This window comes from Gadus morhua, chromosome 6 (genome assembly GCF_902167405.1).
Source record: "Gadus morhua chromosome 6, gadMor3.0, whole genome shotgun sequence".
In the NCBI taxonomy this organism is placed as follows: Eukaryota; Metazoa; Chordata; class Actinopteri; order Gadiformes; family Gadidae; genus Gadus; species Gadus morhua.
This window is the reverse complement of record NC_044053.1, coordinates 12,857,407-12,872,739: the sequence shown is the minus strand read 5'-3', so window position 1 is coordinate 12,872,739 and position 15,333 is coordinate 12,857,407. Positions and strand designations below refer to the sequence as shown.

Below are 15,333 nucleotides of genomic sequence, written 5' to 3'. Positions count from 1 at the left end.
CACACACACACCAAGCAGATATGAGAGCAAATATGTATTGTATATTGCATTCATTTGATTTCTGCGTGGATTTACTAAAATATTTTGGGTATTTAACTGCATTGTGCTCATCTGTAATGTTGGTTTGTTTTTGTTCGTTGTTTTCTTTCAGATCCTCACGCAGTATGTTTACGAGCTGTTGGAAAAAGAGTGCAGCCTGACTAAAGCAATTGTGCCAGTAAGTACCCAGGATATACACTATCAGGCTTTGCCCTGTTTGATTCCCCTTTGCCTTGAAGATTAAAGTGGGTATTGAATATTAGGACTGACATGCCATTCTCAGGCTTTAGAGTGATTGTGATGTTGTGTGTCATTCTTTAAATAAAATAAACGTAAACACAGATGCAGAATGGGGCAGGGGGAGGATTGGGTTGAAATCGGCTCTTCTTCCCTTCCTCTTTCAATTCCCTCTCGCTCCTGTGCTCTCTATCTCTCTCGCTCTTCCTTTCCCCTCGATCACACATCCCTGCTCCTCTCCCCTCTCCCCTTAACCCACCCAACCCGCCGCCCTGTCTCTTTACCCGTCTCCTCGACACATTAACGGTATTGTGACGTGGCGTCTGGTGTGTGCGCTGCCGCACCGCAAACACTTTAATCTGCTCTGCTCTCTGTGGCACTATAGGGGAACTGCTACCCGGCTGTCACACATGTTATTCTGCCCCCCCCCCCCCCCCCCCCCGCGTACACACACATACACACACAGGCTGCAGCCGATATATTTGTCGGAATCTGTGCCTACCCTTCTATCCCCAACACCACCACCACCACCAGCACAGAGACCCTCGCCCTTAAGCCCAAAGCTCATGCCAGTTCGGGACGCACGCAGAATAATGCTTTTAGAATTTCCGCGTCCCAAATACAGTGGCGTCCTATCAGAAGAGAGCGATAAGATGCTGCTGCTTTGGGCTTAAACCCTTACCTCCCAAACCTCATCGCCAACGATATACCTGTTATTTCTCTGCTATTTTCTTCATTTCTTTGGTTCGGTTATAGCAGGAGTGTGGGGTAGTGGTGTGCTGGAATAGCCAAGGAGTGGCAATAAATCTACTGCGGCCAGAGACTCAGTGGCTTTCATTAGCCCCCAAAACACCTTAACTGCTTTATCTCTCGCTGCTATTCATCTCATTATTCCCCTCGAAGAAAATAGGAGGAAAAAATAAAAGCTTTGTCCCGCGTTTCCCGCTGCCCACTATCCAGTTCACGTGTTTGTGGTGTTTGTGCGTCTGGTTGTGCGTTGTGTGTCTGTGTCAGTGAACACACACACGTGCACGTGTATACACATATGTGTCTATACATTCAAGGGGGTGGGGCTGTCCTTGTTTGTGCGTGTTGGGTTATTAGCCGAATGTGTGTGTGTGTGTGTGTGTGTGTGTGTGTGTGTGTGTGTGTGTGTGTGTGTGTGTGTGTGTGTGTGTGTGTGTGTGTGTGTGTGTGTGTGTGTGTGTGTGTGTGTGTGCGTGCGGTGGGTCCTTCCACCTGCGTGCTGTTGAACTTGTGACCGCTGATTTTAAGCAGATTAACTGCAGCCAAGTAAAGAGAGGGCAAGTAAGGGAGCAAAGGAGAATAAGGGGTGAGATTTTCTCCCCCATTCGCCTCTCTTTGTCTGCATGGATTATGTTATTGCAGCTGCCACCCATGCTTTTTATGCTCTGTGTGTGTGTCTATCTTAGTGTGTCTGTGTTTGTGTGTGTCTGTGTTTTTGTGAGTGTCTTGGGAAATTTTGGGTTCAAAGGATACACATAATGTTGACACAAACACGATACACACATTTTACATACATTTTAAATTCTCTAACCCTAACCCTAACGACTGGACATAACTTGTGTATGTTTCCCATTTTACCTTAGAACCTACAAAACACAGAAAGCTCGCCATTGATAGCTTTGCTTATTTCAAGTTTTGCCCCTTTACCTCCCTTCTAGCAAACAATAAACAGAATTAAACTTGTGTACGTATAGTTGAACCGACCCATTTAAACTACTAACCCTAACACTAACCCTAACCCTAACTGTCACCCTCACCCTAACCCTAACATTAACCCTCACCCAAGTTGGCCCATTTCCTGCCCTTTTAGCAGACTCGGTAAACAAACCGGACTAAAGCGGTTCCCGTGTCGTTGAACCCGTTCCCTGCGCCCTCCACCAGGTGGACGCGGTGGACGAAGAGGCCAGCAGCTTCATCTTCCACAGCGCCGACGCGCTGACCAACCCGGCCAGGCTGCTGGTGCTGATCCAGGGCAGCGGCGTGGTGCGGGCCGGCCAGTGGGCCCGCAGACTCATCATCAACCAGGACCTGGACTCTGGGACGCAGATCCCCTTCATCACCAGAGCCATGCAGGTAGGGGGGCGCTGGGGTCTGCTGGGGGGGGGGGGGGGGGGGGGGGGGGACACGAGCAGCACGGGGTCAGGAGCGGGGCGACCCCCATACGTGAGGTTGGGGGACAGGGGGCGCTGGGGCGTGGTTAGTGTGGCGGCTGCTCGTTCTTCAGGCTTTGGGTCGGTGGGTCTCCGGGGGGCCTACTGAGGACCCTGAGGGCGCAGTCACGAGACAAGAGGAAAGAGACTCAGGTGACTAGGAGCCAGTGATCAGGGGAGGCTTTTCTCTGGTTGGGTTTGACAGCGGCACTGGACCTGCCCCGGTCCGGTCGTGTGTACACACACACACACACACACACACACACACACACACACACACACACACACACACACACACACACACACACACACACACACACACACACACACACACACACACACACACACACACACACACACACACACACACACTTCATTTAGGCTTGAGTACCCTGAATAAGGACATATTCCTTTTAAATTGAGTTGTCGATGTACGCTTGTGATGTATATAGGACTGCAATCCTGCTTTGATTCGTTTTTTCTCATTTCAGTACTTCTGTGTAGGATACACAAATAGACCCTTGAAAACGGTAACATCAATAGCGTGAACATTGTATATCGACTTTCTTTTTAAATTGTGTTAAAATATAAGTCATCAGACCAGGTGATTGTGATTGTTTGTGTGTGTGTTTGTGCGGGCGTACTGTACACGCATATTGGCATGTGGAAGATGGTCTCGCCCCTGCCTTGTTATTTCCCTCAGCATCTCGCTGCTCATTTGTCAGCCTGGCTGCGGCTAGCTGGGTAATTTCATTGGCCCGCTGTTCAAATTGACTTAGGGGAATATTCCACTCTCCCGTTCGCGCCTCTCGCCCCCCCTCTCCCTCCCTGTTCCTCTTCCTCTCGTCCTGTCCAGCTGAATGTCATTAGGACTTGCTTTGCTGTATAAAGTCTTCTCTCACGGTGTACATTCATGAGAGAATGAATGTACACACTGTGTGTGTGGGTGTGTGTGTGTGTGTGTGTGTGTGTGTGTTAGTGTTTGTGTATTAGCAGGTTGTTGTGCACTGAGGCAAAGAGACGGCTTATATCACAGCATACATTGTGTACATGCAGCTCATGTATTATGGAAAAAAAACAGGGAAGTTCTGCGTGCATTCCGCGTAAATCATTGCAGTGACATTTGCAATAAAGCTGGAAAACTCACACACTCATGTACTCTCATTCATGCACACACGCACGTACACACACACAGTTTTTCATCTACTGTACTTTTTGATGCTGTCAATGACTGGATTCAGTGCCAAATACTGAGTGATGACCCCAAAGAAATTAGCATTATTGACCAGTGTGAAATCATGTTCATATGCTAAGTAATTCTGCATAAGAGTGCCAGATACAGTCGTCTGGGTATAGTACCAAAGGAGGTGTATTGGTTTTTCTATGGAGGGATGAAGGAATCGGATAAAATGGTGTGAAACTCATTATCATTGATTATGTGCCCATTCCATTGTCCATAGTTAGCATAATGACATGCAAATGACATAATCTAATTGTACTTTTTTTGGGGGGGGGCTTGGAAATGAGAAAATGAGATGCAACACAACTATCAAAAGCTTTTGGGTATTCTAATTTGTTGTTATAAACAGACATCCAAATAACGTTCCCTGCCCAAAATGGCACATACAATTGGTAGACATGAATAATTAGTTTCACTGATATAGAAATATTAGCATAGAAAGGAAAAAATAAATGAAATTGTATAATGGATGTATAAGAATTGAAGAATAATGCAGTGAGTATGCTATATATATATTAAAATCGTTACAGTTATACTATCAAAAGTTGTTTATGAAAATCTACCATACCACACATGAGTCTGTGCTCTTTTTTTTTGTATGGGGGGAAGTGGCTATTTGTGCTAGTTTTTATAACTCCAAACAGTCCTCTCTAAACAAGAGCCCTCTACTACCTTTGCCTCATTTACTTTTTACGTCCGTTTTTTTAATCGAGACCTTTCTCTGGCAGAATTCTCTGTGTCCTTCATGATCGCGTGGTGCTACCCATTCAGCGACACGTGGCAGCGCTGCTGTTGAGGAAATCATTTAGTAATATTTAGTGATAAAATAGGAATAGGAGGCCAGTGGCACGGGCACACACACACACACACACACACGAAGAGGAGACACAAACAAAGTCCTCATAGGGGGACCTTCAGTGGGGGGCAGGCGGCAGGATGGAGTTGCATATGGACCCTGACTTACACTGAATAATGGAAGTCGAAGGTTTTGTGTATTTTAATGTGTGCGTGTGTGTGTGTGTGTGTGTGTGTGTGTGTGTGTGTGTGTGTGTGTGTGTGTGTGTGTGTGTGTGTGTGTGTGTGTGTGTGTGTGTGTGTGTGTGTGTGTGTGTGTGTGAATAAGAACACGGATGAGGTTCTATTCCTAGCGTATAGCAGTGAAATGACAGGGGAAATGGGGGTGGCTCCAGCAACAAGCAGAGAGGAGGAAGACATACAGCAGGAGTAGAGCAAGAGAGAGACCCTGTAAGACGGAGGGGGAGAGAGGGAGAGCAGGGGCCATGTATGGATAGAGGTTGGTAGGTGCTGCGGCAGAGGCAGAGTCTCAGGGCGAGAGAGAAAGGAGGTCATGATTGGTTGGGATGGAAGAGGTGGAGAGCATGGAGGGATGGGCTGGACTGAAATGATGGAAGACAAACAATAGTCAGTCGATGGACGCTTGTGAATGAAAATAGAAGTGGGTGGGAGTGGTAGAATAGACATTCAATAAAGAGAGAGTGAGGGCTAGATGGGGAGAGATTGCAAGACAGATGGACGGGGGGAGAGAACGAGACAAAGATAGAGAGAAACAGGGAGTGATAAAGATGGGGAGTGAGAGAGAAAGAGAGAGAGAGAGAGAGAGATGGATGTAGAGTGAGTACAGTACGGAGCTGGCGTCCTGACAGCTCCACTACGGGGAGAAGGCCTCTTAATGACAGCTTATTCCTTCATGGGTTCACTGTGCGACAGTCGACAGGTCTGCCTGTTGCATCATGGCAGCTGTATCATTACCTTCTGGCCCTGTCACCGCTCTGCATCCTGAGACTGAGACGCCATAGCGACGGGAGAGAGGGAGGCTGATGGAGAGAGATGGAGAGACGGAGTAAGGGATAGATGGATTATCGATTGTGAGGGAGGAGAGGAGGACGCCTCGGTCAACATTGCGATATTATTCCTTGGGATAATACAGGGAACTGTAACTTGCAACACACGGTGCATGACTACTTCACAAGGACACTGATCAGCTCTATGGTTAAACACACAAAATCCCACACATGGCTCATTCATTTAATTTCAACATACTGTACATTCAAACATCACATATCCATCTGATGTATTTTGAATATAGTTCGTTTTTTCTTTATATTTGTCTATTTTTATGTATTTTGCGAAATGTTCAGGTCTTGGTGTTTCAAAAGTGTGTAAGCATATGCAATCAAATTTCTCTGTGGTTTGATCTATCAAACGCAGCGAACGCGTCCGCCCTCTGCTAATCTCAGTTTTGTAATATTCATATTCGTTATTTTGTTTGGAGCTCCTCAGTGCTCAGCCCCCCTGCTGTGTCATGACACACTACCCCTCCCCACAGTTATCTTCAGCTCGGTTTTCTACGTGTTAAAAACTCTATTCATGTTTTCAAGTCCAGTGAAAAATTCCCCGCTGTGATGCCCTGTATCTATGTAAATATATATTTATATATTATTGTGTGTGTGTGTGTTTTTGGCTTGAGCTACACTTGTGCATTGCAGAGTCTGTGTGTGTGTTGTAGGTGGCCCCGCTCCTGACCCCGTGCTGTAGGTGATCCTGTCGTCTCAGAGGCCAAGTGGCCATCTCTGTCTAGCCAGTCAGGCTGTGTAGCTACCGGACTGTGTGTTTGTATGTCTATGTGTATGTTTGTGTGCGAGTGCACATGCCTGTGCGTGTGTGATTATGTGCATACTGTAGCAGTCGAATTAAGATCTGCCCCTCCTTGGCCTTGTAAATGTGGTCGCTGGGATCAGTGTACACACTCTCACAAAAGCACACATCCACGTCCACATCCGCATGAACACAATCTCTCACTCTCTCTCGCTCTCTCTCTCCACCAGGTGGGAAGGACCCAAACCCTCCCGCAGCTCAGATCAATGCACTTGACACCTTCAGAGGCGAGGGAGGGGCCGGGGCTTGCTCCGGGGTTAAACCTTCTTTAAATAGAGTCCCGCGGGAAGGCAGCTGTCAATAACCCGCCATAATTACCAGGGCAAGGCCTGCCAAGACCTCGGCTGTATGGGCCAAATTAAAAATTGATCAGAGGCAGGAGAAAAAAAATAAAAAAGCCAACATTATTTTTACGGTGGGACTCCCTGTCCTAACAGCAGCGCCAACGCAAGTGATATCTCATCAATTGCAAGGGGGGTAGGGGCGGGTGGAGGAGGGGGGGGGGTGATCCCGGAGACCTATCCATCTATCTGACATCTCCCCCTCGTACACACGGACCCCCCCAACACCTCCCTCTCGGCCCCCCCGCCCCCTGCAGCCCTTCCCCCAGATGAGCAGCGAAGTGCTCCCTTGGTTGTAAAAACAAGGCATTTGCATATTAAGTGTCTTTTCGGTGTGTTCCGTGTGTGTTTGTCCGTGCATGAGTGCGTTGCAGGTGCATTGGCGCGCTTGCATGTGCATGAATAAGGAATGCGCTCTGAGCTGGTTATTGAGGTGCTCAGGGTAATCGCTACATCATCCGCTATCTGGGAAGTGTGTCCGACGCGCACGTTGCTCTGTGTGTGTGTGTGTGTGTGTGTGTGTGTGTGTGTGTGTGTGTGTGTGTGTGTGTGTGTGTGTGTGTGTGTGTGTGTGTGTGTGTGTGTGTGTGTGTGTGTGTGTGTGTGTGCACATACGCGTGTTTGGTGTGTATACCTCGTAGCATGATATCGATTGCAGCTTGGTTGTTTTGCTTTTGGCAGAGAAGCGTTATTTGTCGAACACGGCAAGATATGAGGAAGATGTTCGTCCTCAAGGTCTGTGTGGGAGACGATACGCACGCGCACACACACACACACAGACACACACACACCACTTGCAAGCCAACTAGCCAACCTACTATTAATGTTAATGCTCAATTTATGCACATCTGTCGTATGTGCATCTGTAGTAGTATGCACAGACTGATGCAGTGTTTATGTTGGTATAAAGTGTGTGTGTGTGTGTGTGTGTGTGTGTGTGTGTGTGTGTGTGTTTGTGTGTGCGCAATGCAGGGAGTCTGGAACACAGATCAACAAGCCTGAGTAGAATGAGAACAACGCAAACATAACGTTGATCTCAAATTGAAACAATATTGGCTCGTTTTCATGTAATAACTCATGTGTGATAATTACTACCCCCCCCCCCCCCCCCCCCACTCCCCTTGAAAGTAGGAAATGATAACATCAAACGATGTGTGTGTGTGTGTGTGTGTGTTCCTCCAGCGTGCACCTCAGAGAGGTGGGTAGTAGGTCACCTGGAGCTGGGGGCAGTGTGTGTGCGTCCCTATGGGAGGTTCTTGTTTAGTCTCTCTTTCAGAGGCCCCGGGGCTGTGTGTGGTGCATTTTACTTCGCTCTCTCCCTGGGAACACGTTTCTGCGGCCGACGCGCACACACACACGCAGGCACACACACACACACACACACACACACACACACACACACACACACACACACACACACACACACACACACACACACACACACACACACACACACGGCCAGTCACCAAGATAAATAAAGTTATTATTTATGGCATACAAACAAAAAGACTCTCTATGTGTTTAAATGTCTTCAGGTGGACAACTGAGAAAGATTGAAAAAATGGTTGGGAGGAAGTTGTGTGTCTCTGAGCATTTCCGTACTTCTTATACTGTATAGGGTATATAATGTATAGAATACATATATATATATATTATATTTATTTGAAGAGATACTCTTCAAAACAGGCACTCTTTACTCATCAATTTCCATCGCCGCAACAGCCCTTTCACTAACGTCAAGCGGCGGCCATCTTTGTAGTTCTGGGCGACGCCTTACTCAAAGCCATGTATTCCATGTAACTTCCCAACCCATCCTTATCTCTCCGTGGTTGTATGGCCATGTGATTCGCATTTTTAACCACAGAGCCATCAACGCCCCTCCCTCGTCCGACTTCTTTGCGTTGATGTCAGGTATTAGCAATAATGGTGCTATCCATTTGTATTGTACGCCAGTACGTCCGACCTGCTCTAGTGAGAACGTGACGGAATTTCCTGGTTCTTAGCACCTTAAAGCGTTCCAGTTTCTCATTGGCTAGTCATTGTTATTGTTAGTTACATTAAAAAAAAACAGTTTAAAAAAAAACAACAAAAGAATACATTGTATTGCAGGCATAGCAAGACCGTGCAATGCATAAATAAGTGACCGGAATAAAGTAGCAATGTAATCAAGTGTTTAAGAGCATTTAAAATCGACATTAAAATGACCAACGTGGTACAAATACAAAGAAAATAAATGCCTTTACGGGCGCAGCCATTTTTTGTTGTCGAGTCGTACGGTCAGCTTAACGGAACTCGGTCTACTCTCAGATCTACGAGTGGGAAGGCTTATACTACGAACAAAAGGGGGCGTGCCTCCGTGAAATGCCGCAAGAAAGCTGGGAGATTTACATCTTACGACTAGTACGGGCGGGCGTACCATACAAATGGATGGCATCATAAGCAGCAGGTCACCATATGCCGTTGTGCTGCTCAGTCACTCGAGTGTCAATCCACCCGCCGTGATGGCCACACATGGACGCCCGCCGACATGGCAAGAGCACATTAAACATCGAACATTAAACCAATAAAAGCATCCCATTTGGACCGACACCATGCACTTACCGGTGTTGGCAGTCAAGCTTCATGTCCCCTCTATTGAGTTCTGGACACTCTGCTCCTCTGGCTGTGGGTGTTTTATCAGAGCGCACATCATCATGCACGCTGCATCGGTGGGGGGGTTGAAATATCAACAAGTGATCGCTCGCCTGAAGGGAGACAGTCCATGTACTGCCGGGCTACATGCTGGGGTAGACTCCCACCGAGGTGGACGCATGTGTATGTTGTAATGGAGATGCACTCGCATGCAAACCTGCACAACTGCACAAACCCACACGCACAGGCAAACACAAACAGTACATGCAGTCACATACATCCCTTAACAACTGTGTGCTTTCTGTGTTTGTGTGGGTGTGTTGAGTAACCATATATATATATATATATAATATGTATGTATGTATGGCTGTCCCCTAAGCCCATGGAACCGTGTGGAGATCTTGGAGTGAGTTGCAGTGTGTGTCTACAGCCTCACTGTGGTTCTGACAGCCCAAAGGGCCCGCAGCTCGCTGTGCGTCCTGACCTTCGTCTGACGGCTGCCTCTGTATTAACACCGGCTACCTCTGGTCCTCTCTGTCGCTCTCTTTCTCTCGCTCAATGTCTTTCTCCTTCTCTCTCTTTCTCTCTCTCTCGATGTCTTTCTCGTTCTCTTTCCATCCTTCTCTTTGTCTCTTTCTTTCTCGCTCTTTCACTCTCAATCGTTCTCAATCTCTCCTAATCTATCCCTGCCTCTTCCTCTCTTTCTGTCCATGTCTCTCTGTCGTACTTCCTTTCCCTCTCTCTCTCTTACTTTCTATCCCTCTCTCTCCATCTCTATCTGTCTCTCCCTCTCCCCCTCTGCTCGGCTGCTGTGAATGAAACATTGATTTCACTCACTTGTTAGGGTCAACGGGAGGCTACAAAAATACACTATTTGTTTGCTACAGCTGTTTCTACCGTTTTTATAGACGTATGTCAGGGGGTTAATGTAACAAATTTGATTCAAAATCTCAATTACTTACAAGTGATACAGGAAATCAACTTATTACTTTATTTCTAATAAGCTAGCACTTCAATCTACAAATGTATATTCATGTTTTGATAATGACTAGTTCATCTTTAACTCCAGGCTTATGAATGACTTGTGAATGAACGTTATTATAAAGTGTCACCCTTTTCTTCCTCAGATACGGGAGTGTGTTTTGTGTGTGTATGTTGGGGCGGGGGACGGGGGGGACGGGGGGGACGGACTAAGGAGGGAGGGGAAGCAGTTTTGAGGGATGCTTAGGACTGAGAGTGGAGCGTAGAAGAGTCTTCTGGTGAACTGCTGGTCCGCAGTCTGCCGTGACCTAGTTGCAACCCCTTTGAAGTCCGGAGTCTGATCTCTCTCTATAGGCTGTGGCTGTGCTGCATACAGCTTTATAAGAGGTGGAGAGAGAGGGAGCAAACAAAGGGGAGAGAAAAGGGCGAGGGGTGAAGGGAAGAGGAGAATCAGAGTGAATTATAGGGCTTGAGTTTGCCCTAAACCCTAAATCCTATCTTGTGTGTGTCTGTGTGTGGCAGACACTGTGTCACTGGGCCTTTCTTCTTTGTCTTTCCCTTGTGATCACATGTATGTATCACTTTGTTAATTGTGCCCATTTGTTTCTGTCCTTCACTCTGTGTGTGTGTGTGCGCACGTGCGTGTGCATATGTCGGGCTTAGACAGTCTTTTTGGAGCAGCTCGCTGTAATGTCAGGCCAAGCAGAGCCTTTATCCTTTAGCCCGGTGCATTAGAAGACAGTGTTGCATTGTCAGGAGAGCTGACCTAGAATAGTCCAATCACTCTGCACACAGCCCCCTGTCTGCCCTCTCCTGTGATCGCCCTCCTGCCAAAACTACACGCCATACACTGCATGTGTCTGCATTCATGTTTGAGCGCTTTTGTGCTTGCATGTATGAGAGTATGTGTGTGTGTGTCTGTGTACGTGTGTGTTTATGCGTGCGCATGCACCTGTGTGTGTGTGTGTGTGTGTGTTTAAACGTGACCCAGTTTTGTCACTGGTGTTGCATGGCTTGTCCCCCTGGTGTAACCAGTAATAATAGCTCACAACACAGATAAGAAACATCACATTTTGGAATCACTGCTCTGTTTGTGTGTTCATGAGATGAACATTGAAATTCATTGAGCAAAATATTGGATAGTTTCACGTTTTTTATTACTGTAAGTCGTACAAATGCTACAATCTTTGAGCAAATAGATTTCCTAGTTCTTACTTCCTCCTTCAACATGGAGGAGACAACATCTCTCCATGTCTGTTTCTATCTCCCTTCCACATGCACACAAATGCACACAAAGACACGCGAACACACACACACACGCACCAAAACACGCATACGCACCTGTGCACTTCAAAAACGACCAGGTACGTTGTATGACACGGCTGTTTGTTGAACCGTCTTAATGATCCAGAGCCCTTCTTATCAGCAACCTCCCCCTCTCCCTTACACCCAGCAGCACCCCCATAGAGACTGTGTATGTAAGATTTTTTTATCAACCTTTTTCTGAACCTGCCTCCATCCTTCGCTCTCCTCTCCATTCCTCTGTGTTACCTTCTTTATGTGTTCCTGAGGCTTAGACTCATCAGGCCTTTGCCTTCTCTAGATTGCATACAGGTACCCTCTGTGGCTATTTCAAATGACTTAATTAGCTTATCTCTCTCTCTCTCTCTCTCTCTCTCTCTCTCTCTCTCTCCCCCCCTCAGAAGGGTGGGAAAATTAAAGTGATTGAGCCCATGTGACACATTTATCCCCTCGCCGCACAGTTTCACTTTCTAGGTCATGCTCTGGCTGTAAAGCCGCCTGCCTATTTCCTCCTGGGATATGACGCACACACACACACACACACACACACACACACAGACACACACAGACACACACACACACACACACACACACACACACACACACACACACACACACACACATGGACATGCACACTCTCTCGCAGGCACAATCAAGTGCCATAGATGAACATCTGTCTAGCCGAGCCGGTGTGATTACCACCCTGCCACCTGAAGCTTTTTACATCCTGCCCGGAGTCGTCTCCCAACCGACGCTTGTCATTGATCCCACTCTGTCTTCATTGACTCAACATCACAACCACTCGCGACAGCTAGGTTTTGACACGCGTTGTCGCCAAATGCACGCACACCAACAAACACAAAGACAAGTTATTACGTTTTTGTTCTTCTGCACCTCTGTGATCCACGAGAATGTCCCCAGGCCTTTGTCCCCATCAACATCAAGCTGTGCACACCTGTGCACACCTATCAGTGCGTTGCACCGTCTGTGTTTTTGTCAGCGACAGCGTCGTAGCTGCATGCGCAGAGTTCATGCAGCCGTGCGTGCGTTCAAAGGCGCCCACAGAGCTCGACACGGCACCTCCTCCGAGGGACGCGGACGCAGCGCAGTGTGTCGCATTTGCGTCGCTCCTTTATGTCACCGCAGCAGGAATATCCAAATCCACCATGTTTCAGTTGGTCCTCATAGAGCTGGGAACGCTGTCACTTCGGCTAACAAGAAAGCCTTTCACATTTCAGTTGCAATGTTAGTTGAGGGGTTTCAGTTGGCTTCATCAACTGTCACGCCCCTGGAAGTAAGAGTCAAAAAATACGGAAACACAATTTCATGACGTTTTTTTTCATTACTTTATGGTGTATGATGGAGTGATATGAGCGCAAGACTCCATCAGGGATGGTCATCTGTGACTTAATGTGATTCTGCATTCCTTCAAGGTGCAGTCCGGTATGTTGGAGGGCAGCTGCTAGCCAGCTAGCTTCGGGCCAGTGTTAAATGCATGGCCTTGAAAAAGTAAGTTTGGCTCTCTGCAGCCTGTGGCAGCCCCCAACCCAGATACCGGTTTCTCCGTCCAAGCCGACACATAGGACTTTTCATGTGTGCGCACACACACTGCTCATTAATTTTTCCTTCCATTACCGAGCCCTAATTGGCTGGCTGTCCTCTTGATCCCCTCTCTTTATCTCCTCCATGGAAGGGCCCACAGGCTTCCCGCCATGTTGATTCGCTCCACGCGAGAGAGGGCGCGCTCCGTCGACAAATACCAGGAAGTTCAGAGCGGGGCGCTTTTATTTAGTTCACGCCGCACAGGAAGTGACTGCGGAGTTGCGTGGTCATGGCGTGGTTATCCATTGCCGCGCCTCTCCTCTGTAGTTAGGAAGTGGAGTGTGAGTTGGCTCCGTCTCGTACGCAAGGCAGGGAGTTGTGGTTGTTGTTGTTGTTGTTGTTGTTGTTTTTTTTGCGTCTGCTGTCACACAGCGTGTTCGCGTCGGGCTCTGCCACCGCTGTGGATCTGGGTGGAGATGCATTATGGTCCTAACATCCTGACAATCGATGAGCTGCCTGTGTGTGTGTGTGTGTGTGTGTGTGTGTGTGTGTGCGTGTGTGTGCGCACGCTGCCCCGGGAGCACTTTGTTGTTGATTCTGCTCAGCGGTGTCAGTGACACATGGATCTGATCGCTGGGAGTCCCTCACACTTTGTTTACTCCTTCTGTTTACTCGCGACCCCCCCTCCACCCCGCCAAACACACACAAACAGCAACACGCCCCCCCCCCCCCCCGCACACACTCACGCACAACAACAAAATACAACACCACAGACGAACACAAATCTATCACTGCTACTTAGCTCAATATATCGCTCAGCCTTAACCCTCCTCTCCCTCACTCCCTCCCTCCCTCGGTCTCCCTGCCTGTGTGTTCGCTCCGTGCCTCTCGTTCCTCTCCCTTCTCCCCTTAGTCCCCCTCCATCTCCATCCATCTCTCTTATTTGCTGCATGCCTCTCCTGACTCGTCTACCTGGTAATGGGGAGATGCGCGCTAGTCAGCTGAAGTGACAGCAGTCAGCAGTCACAGTTGCTGACTGTTTCTCCAGCAATCGGCTGGCTATGTTGGATGCTCTCTCTCTCTCCCTCTCTTCCGCTCCCTCTCTCCCAGCCGACTGGCTGAAGAAGTTGGGAACCTGTTCTGTTCAGCATTGGTCTGCCCCCTGGCTCAATCCGTTACAGTAGTTGATTGTGGTATTTTTGGGGGCCAACAGATCATCTTGCATGTGGATGACATACAGAAACATACACATGAATGCAAATGGATTGAACGAGAGAAAAATTCAGATTGATGTTCCGACGGGTTGAAGTTTGCAATTTTGTGGATTCATGATTGAACGTGGCCTGTGACCTTGGCTCTTTAGTCAGTGTTGATGCATCTGGATTTAAATGGGTCAGTGATGTATTCCTCCTGGAATATATTCAAACACGGATGTTGTTTCCTTTGAGACTACATCATCGTTTTGAAGGTTCACTCCTTTTTTTCCGAAGGTTCACATCCAGCAAAATGCATTTAGATTCAAATGAAACGGTCCTTGCCTTGGAATTATGAAATAATAATCATCAGAATTTCTTTTAAACTTCTAGACGCCCAGACTTCTGAAACAACTTAATTAGGCTGCATCCTCGTTAGACGGCCGTGCTGTGGTTCTATAATGGGGTTCCTGGGTCTATACGCGATGCTGTGAATTAATGGTTTACATATACAATGCCAAGGGCACTACCAAGGGCTCATGAATGAGACATGAATTATGGGAGTGGCAGAGCAAGGGCGAAAGCTACACGTATTTCTCTCTCGTTCTCCATCTTTCCCTCATATACTCTCTTGCTCTCTCTCTCTCTCTCTCTCTCTCTCTCTCTCTCTCTCTCTCTCTCGCTCTCGCTCTCTCTCTTTCTCTCACTCCCCCCACATACACTCACACGCCCCCTTTCTTCAACTCTGTTAGCCACTAATTAGCCGGTTATACACTAGCATGTGAGCTGCTGCTACAAGGGAGCAATAGTTCAACTGAGCTACCACTGAGCTACATTCACAGTAAACCTGGATTACCAGTGCTACAAGGTACCAAAACCCCAGGATTACAAGTACCTGACCTGACTTCAGGTCAGCTACACCTGCAAGGTACCTCAGAGAGGAGGGGCCAGAGTCTCCTGCTGAAAAGGAGTAC

General features: G+C 47.7%; 1 protein-coding gene across 1 annotated transcript in view; it reads left to right on the top strand.

Moving 5' to 3' along the window:
* The window catches only part of arb2a (ARB2 cotranscriptional regulator A), a 76,597-nt gene that overhangs the window by 18,280 nt on the left and 42,984 nt on the right, over window positions 1-15,333 (top strand). Inside the window, exons 7-8 of the mRNA XM_030359247.1 lie at window positions 152-162; window positions 2,185-2,376. Of these exons, the coding sequence (XP_030215107.1) occupies window positions 152-162; window positions 2,185-2,376 (203 nt within the window). The remainder of the gene's footprint in view (window positions 1-151; window positions 163-2,184; window positions 2,377-15,333) is intronic.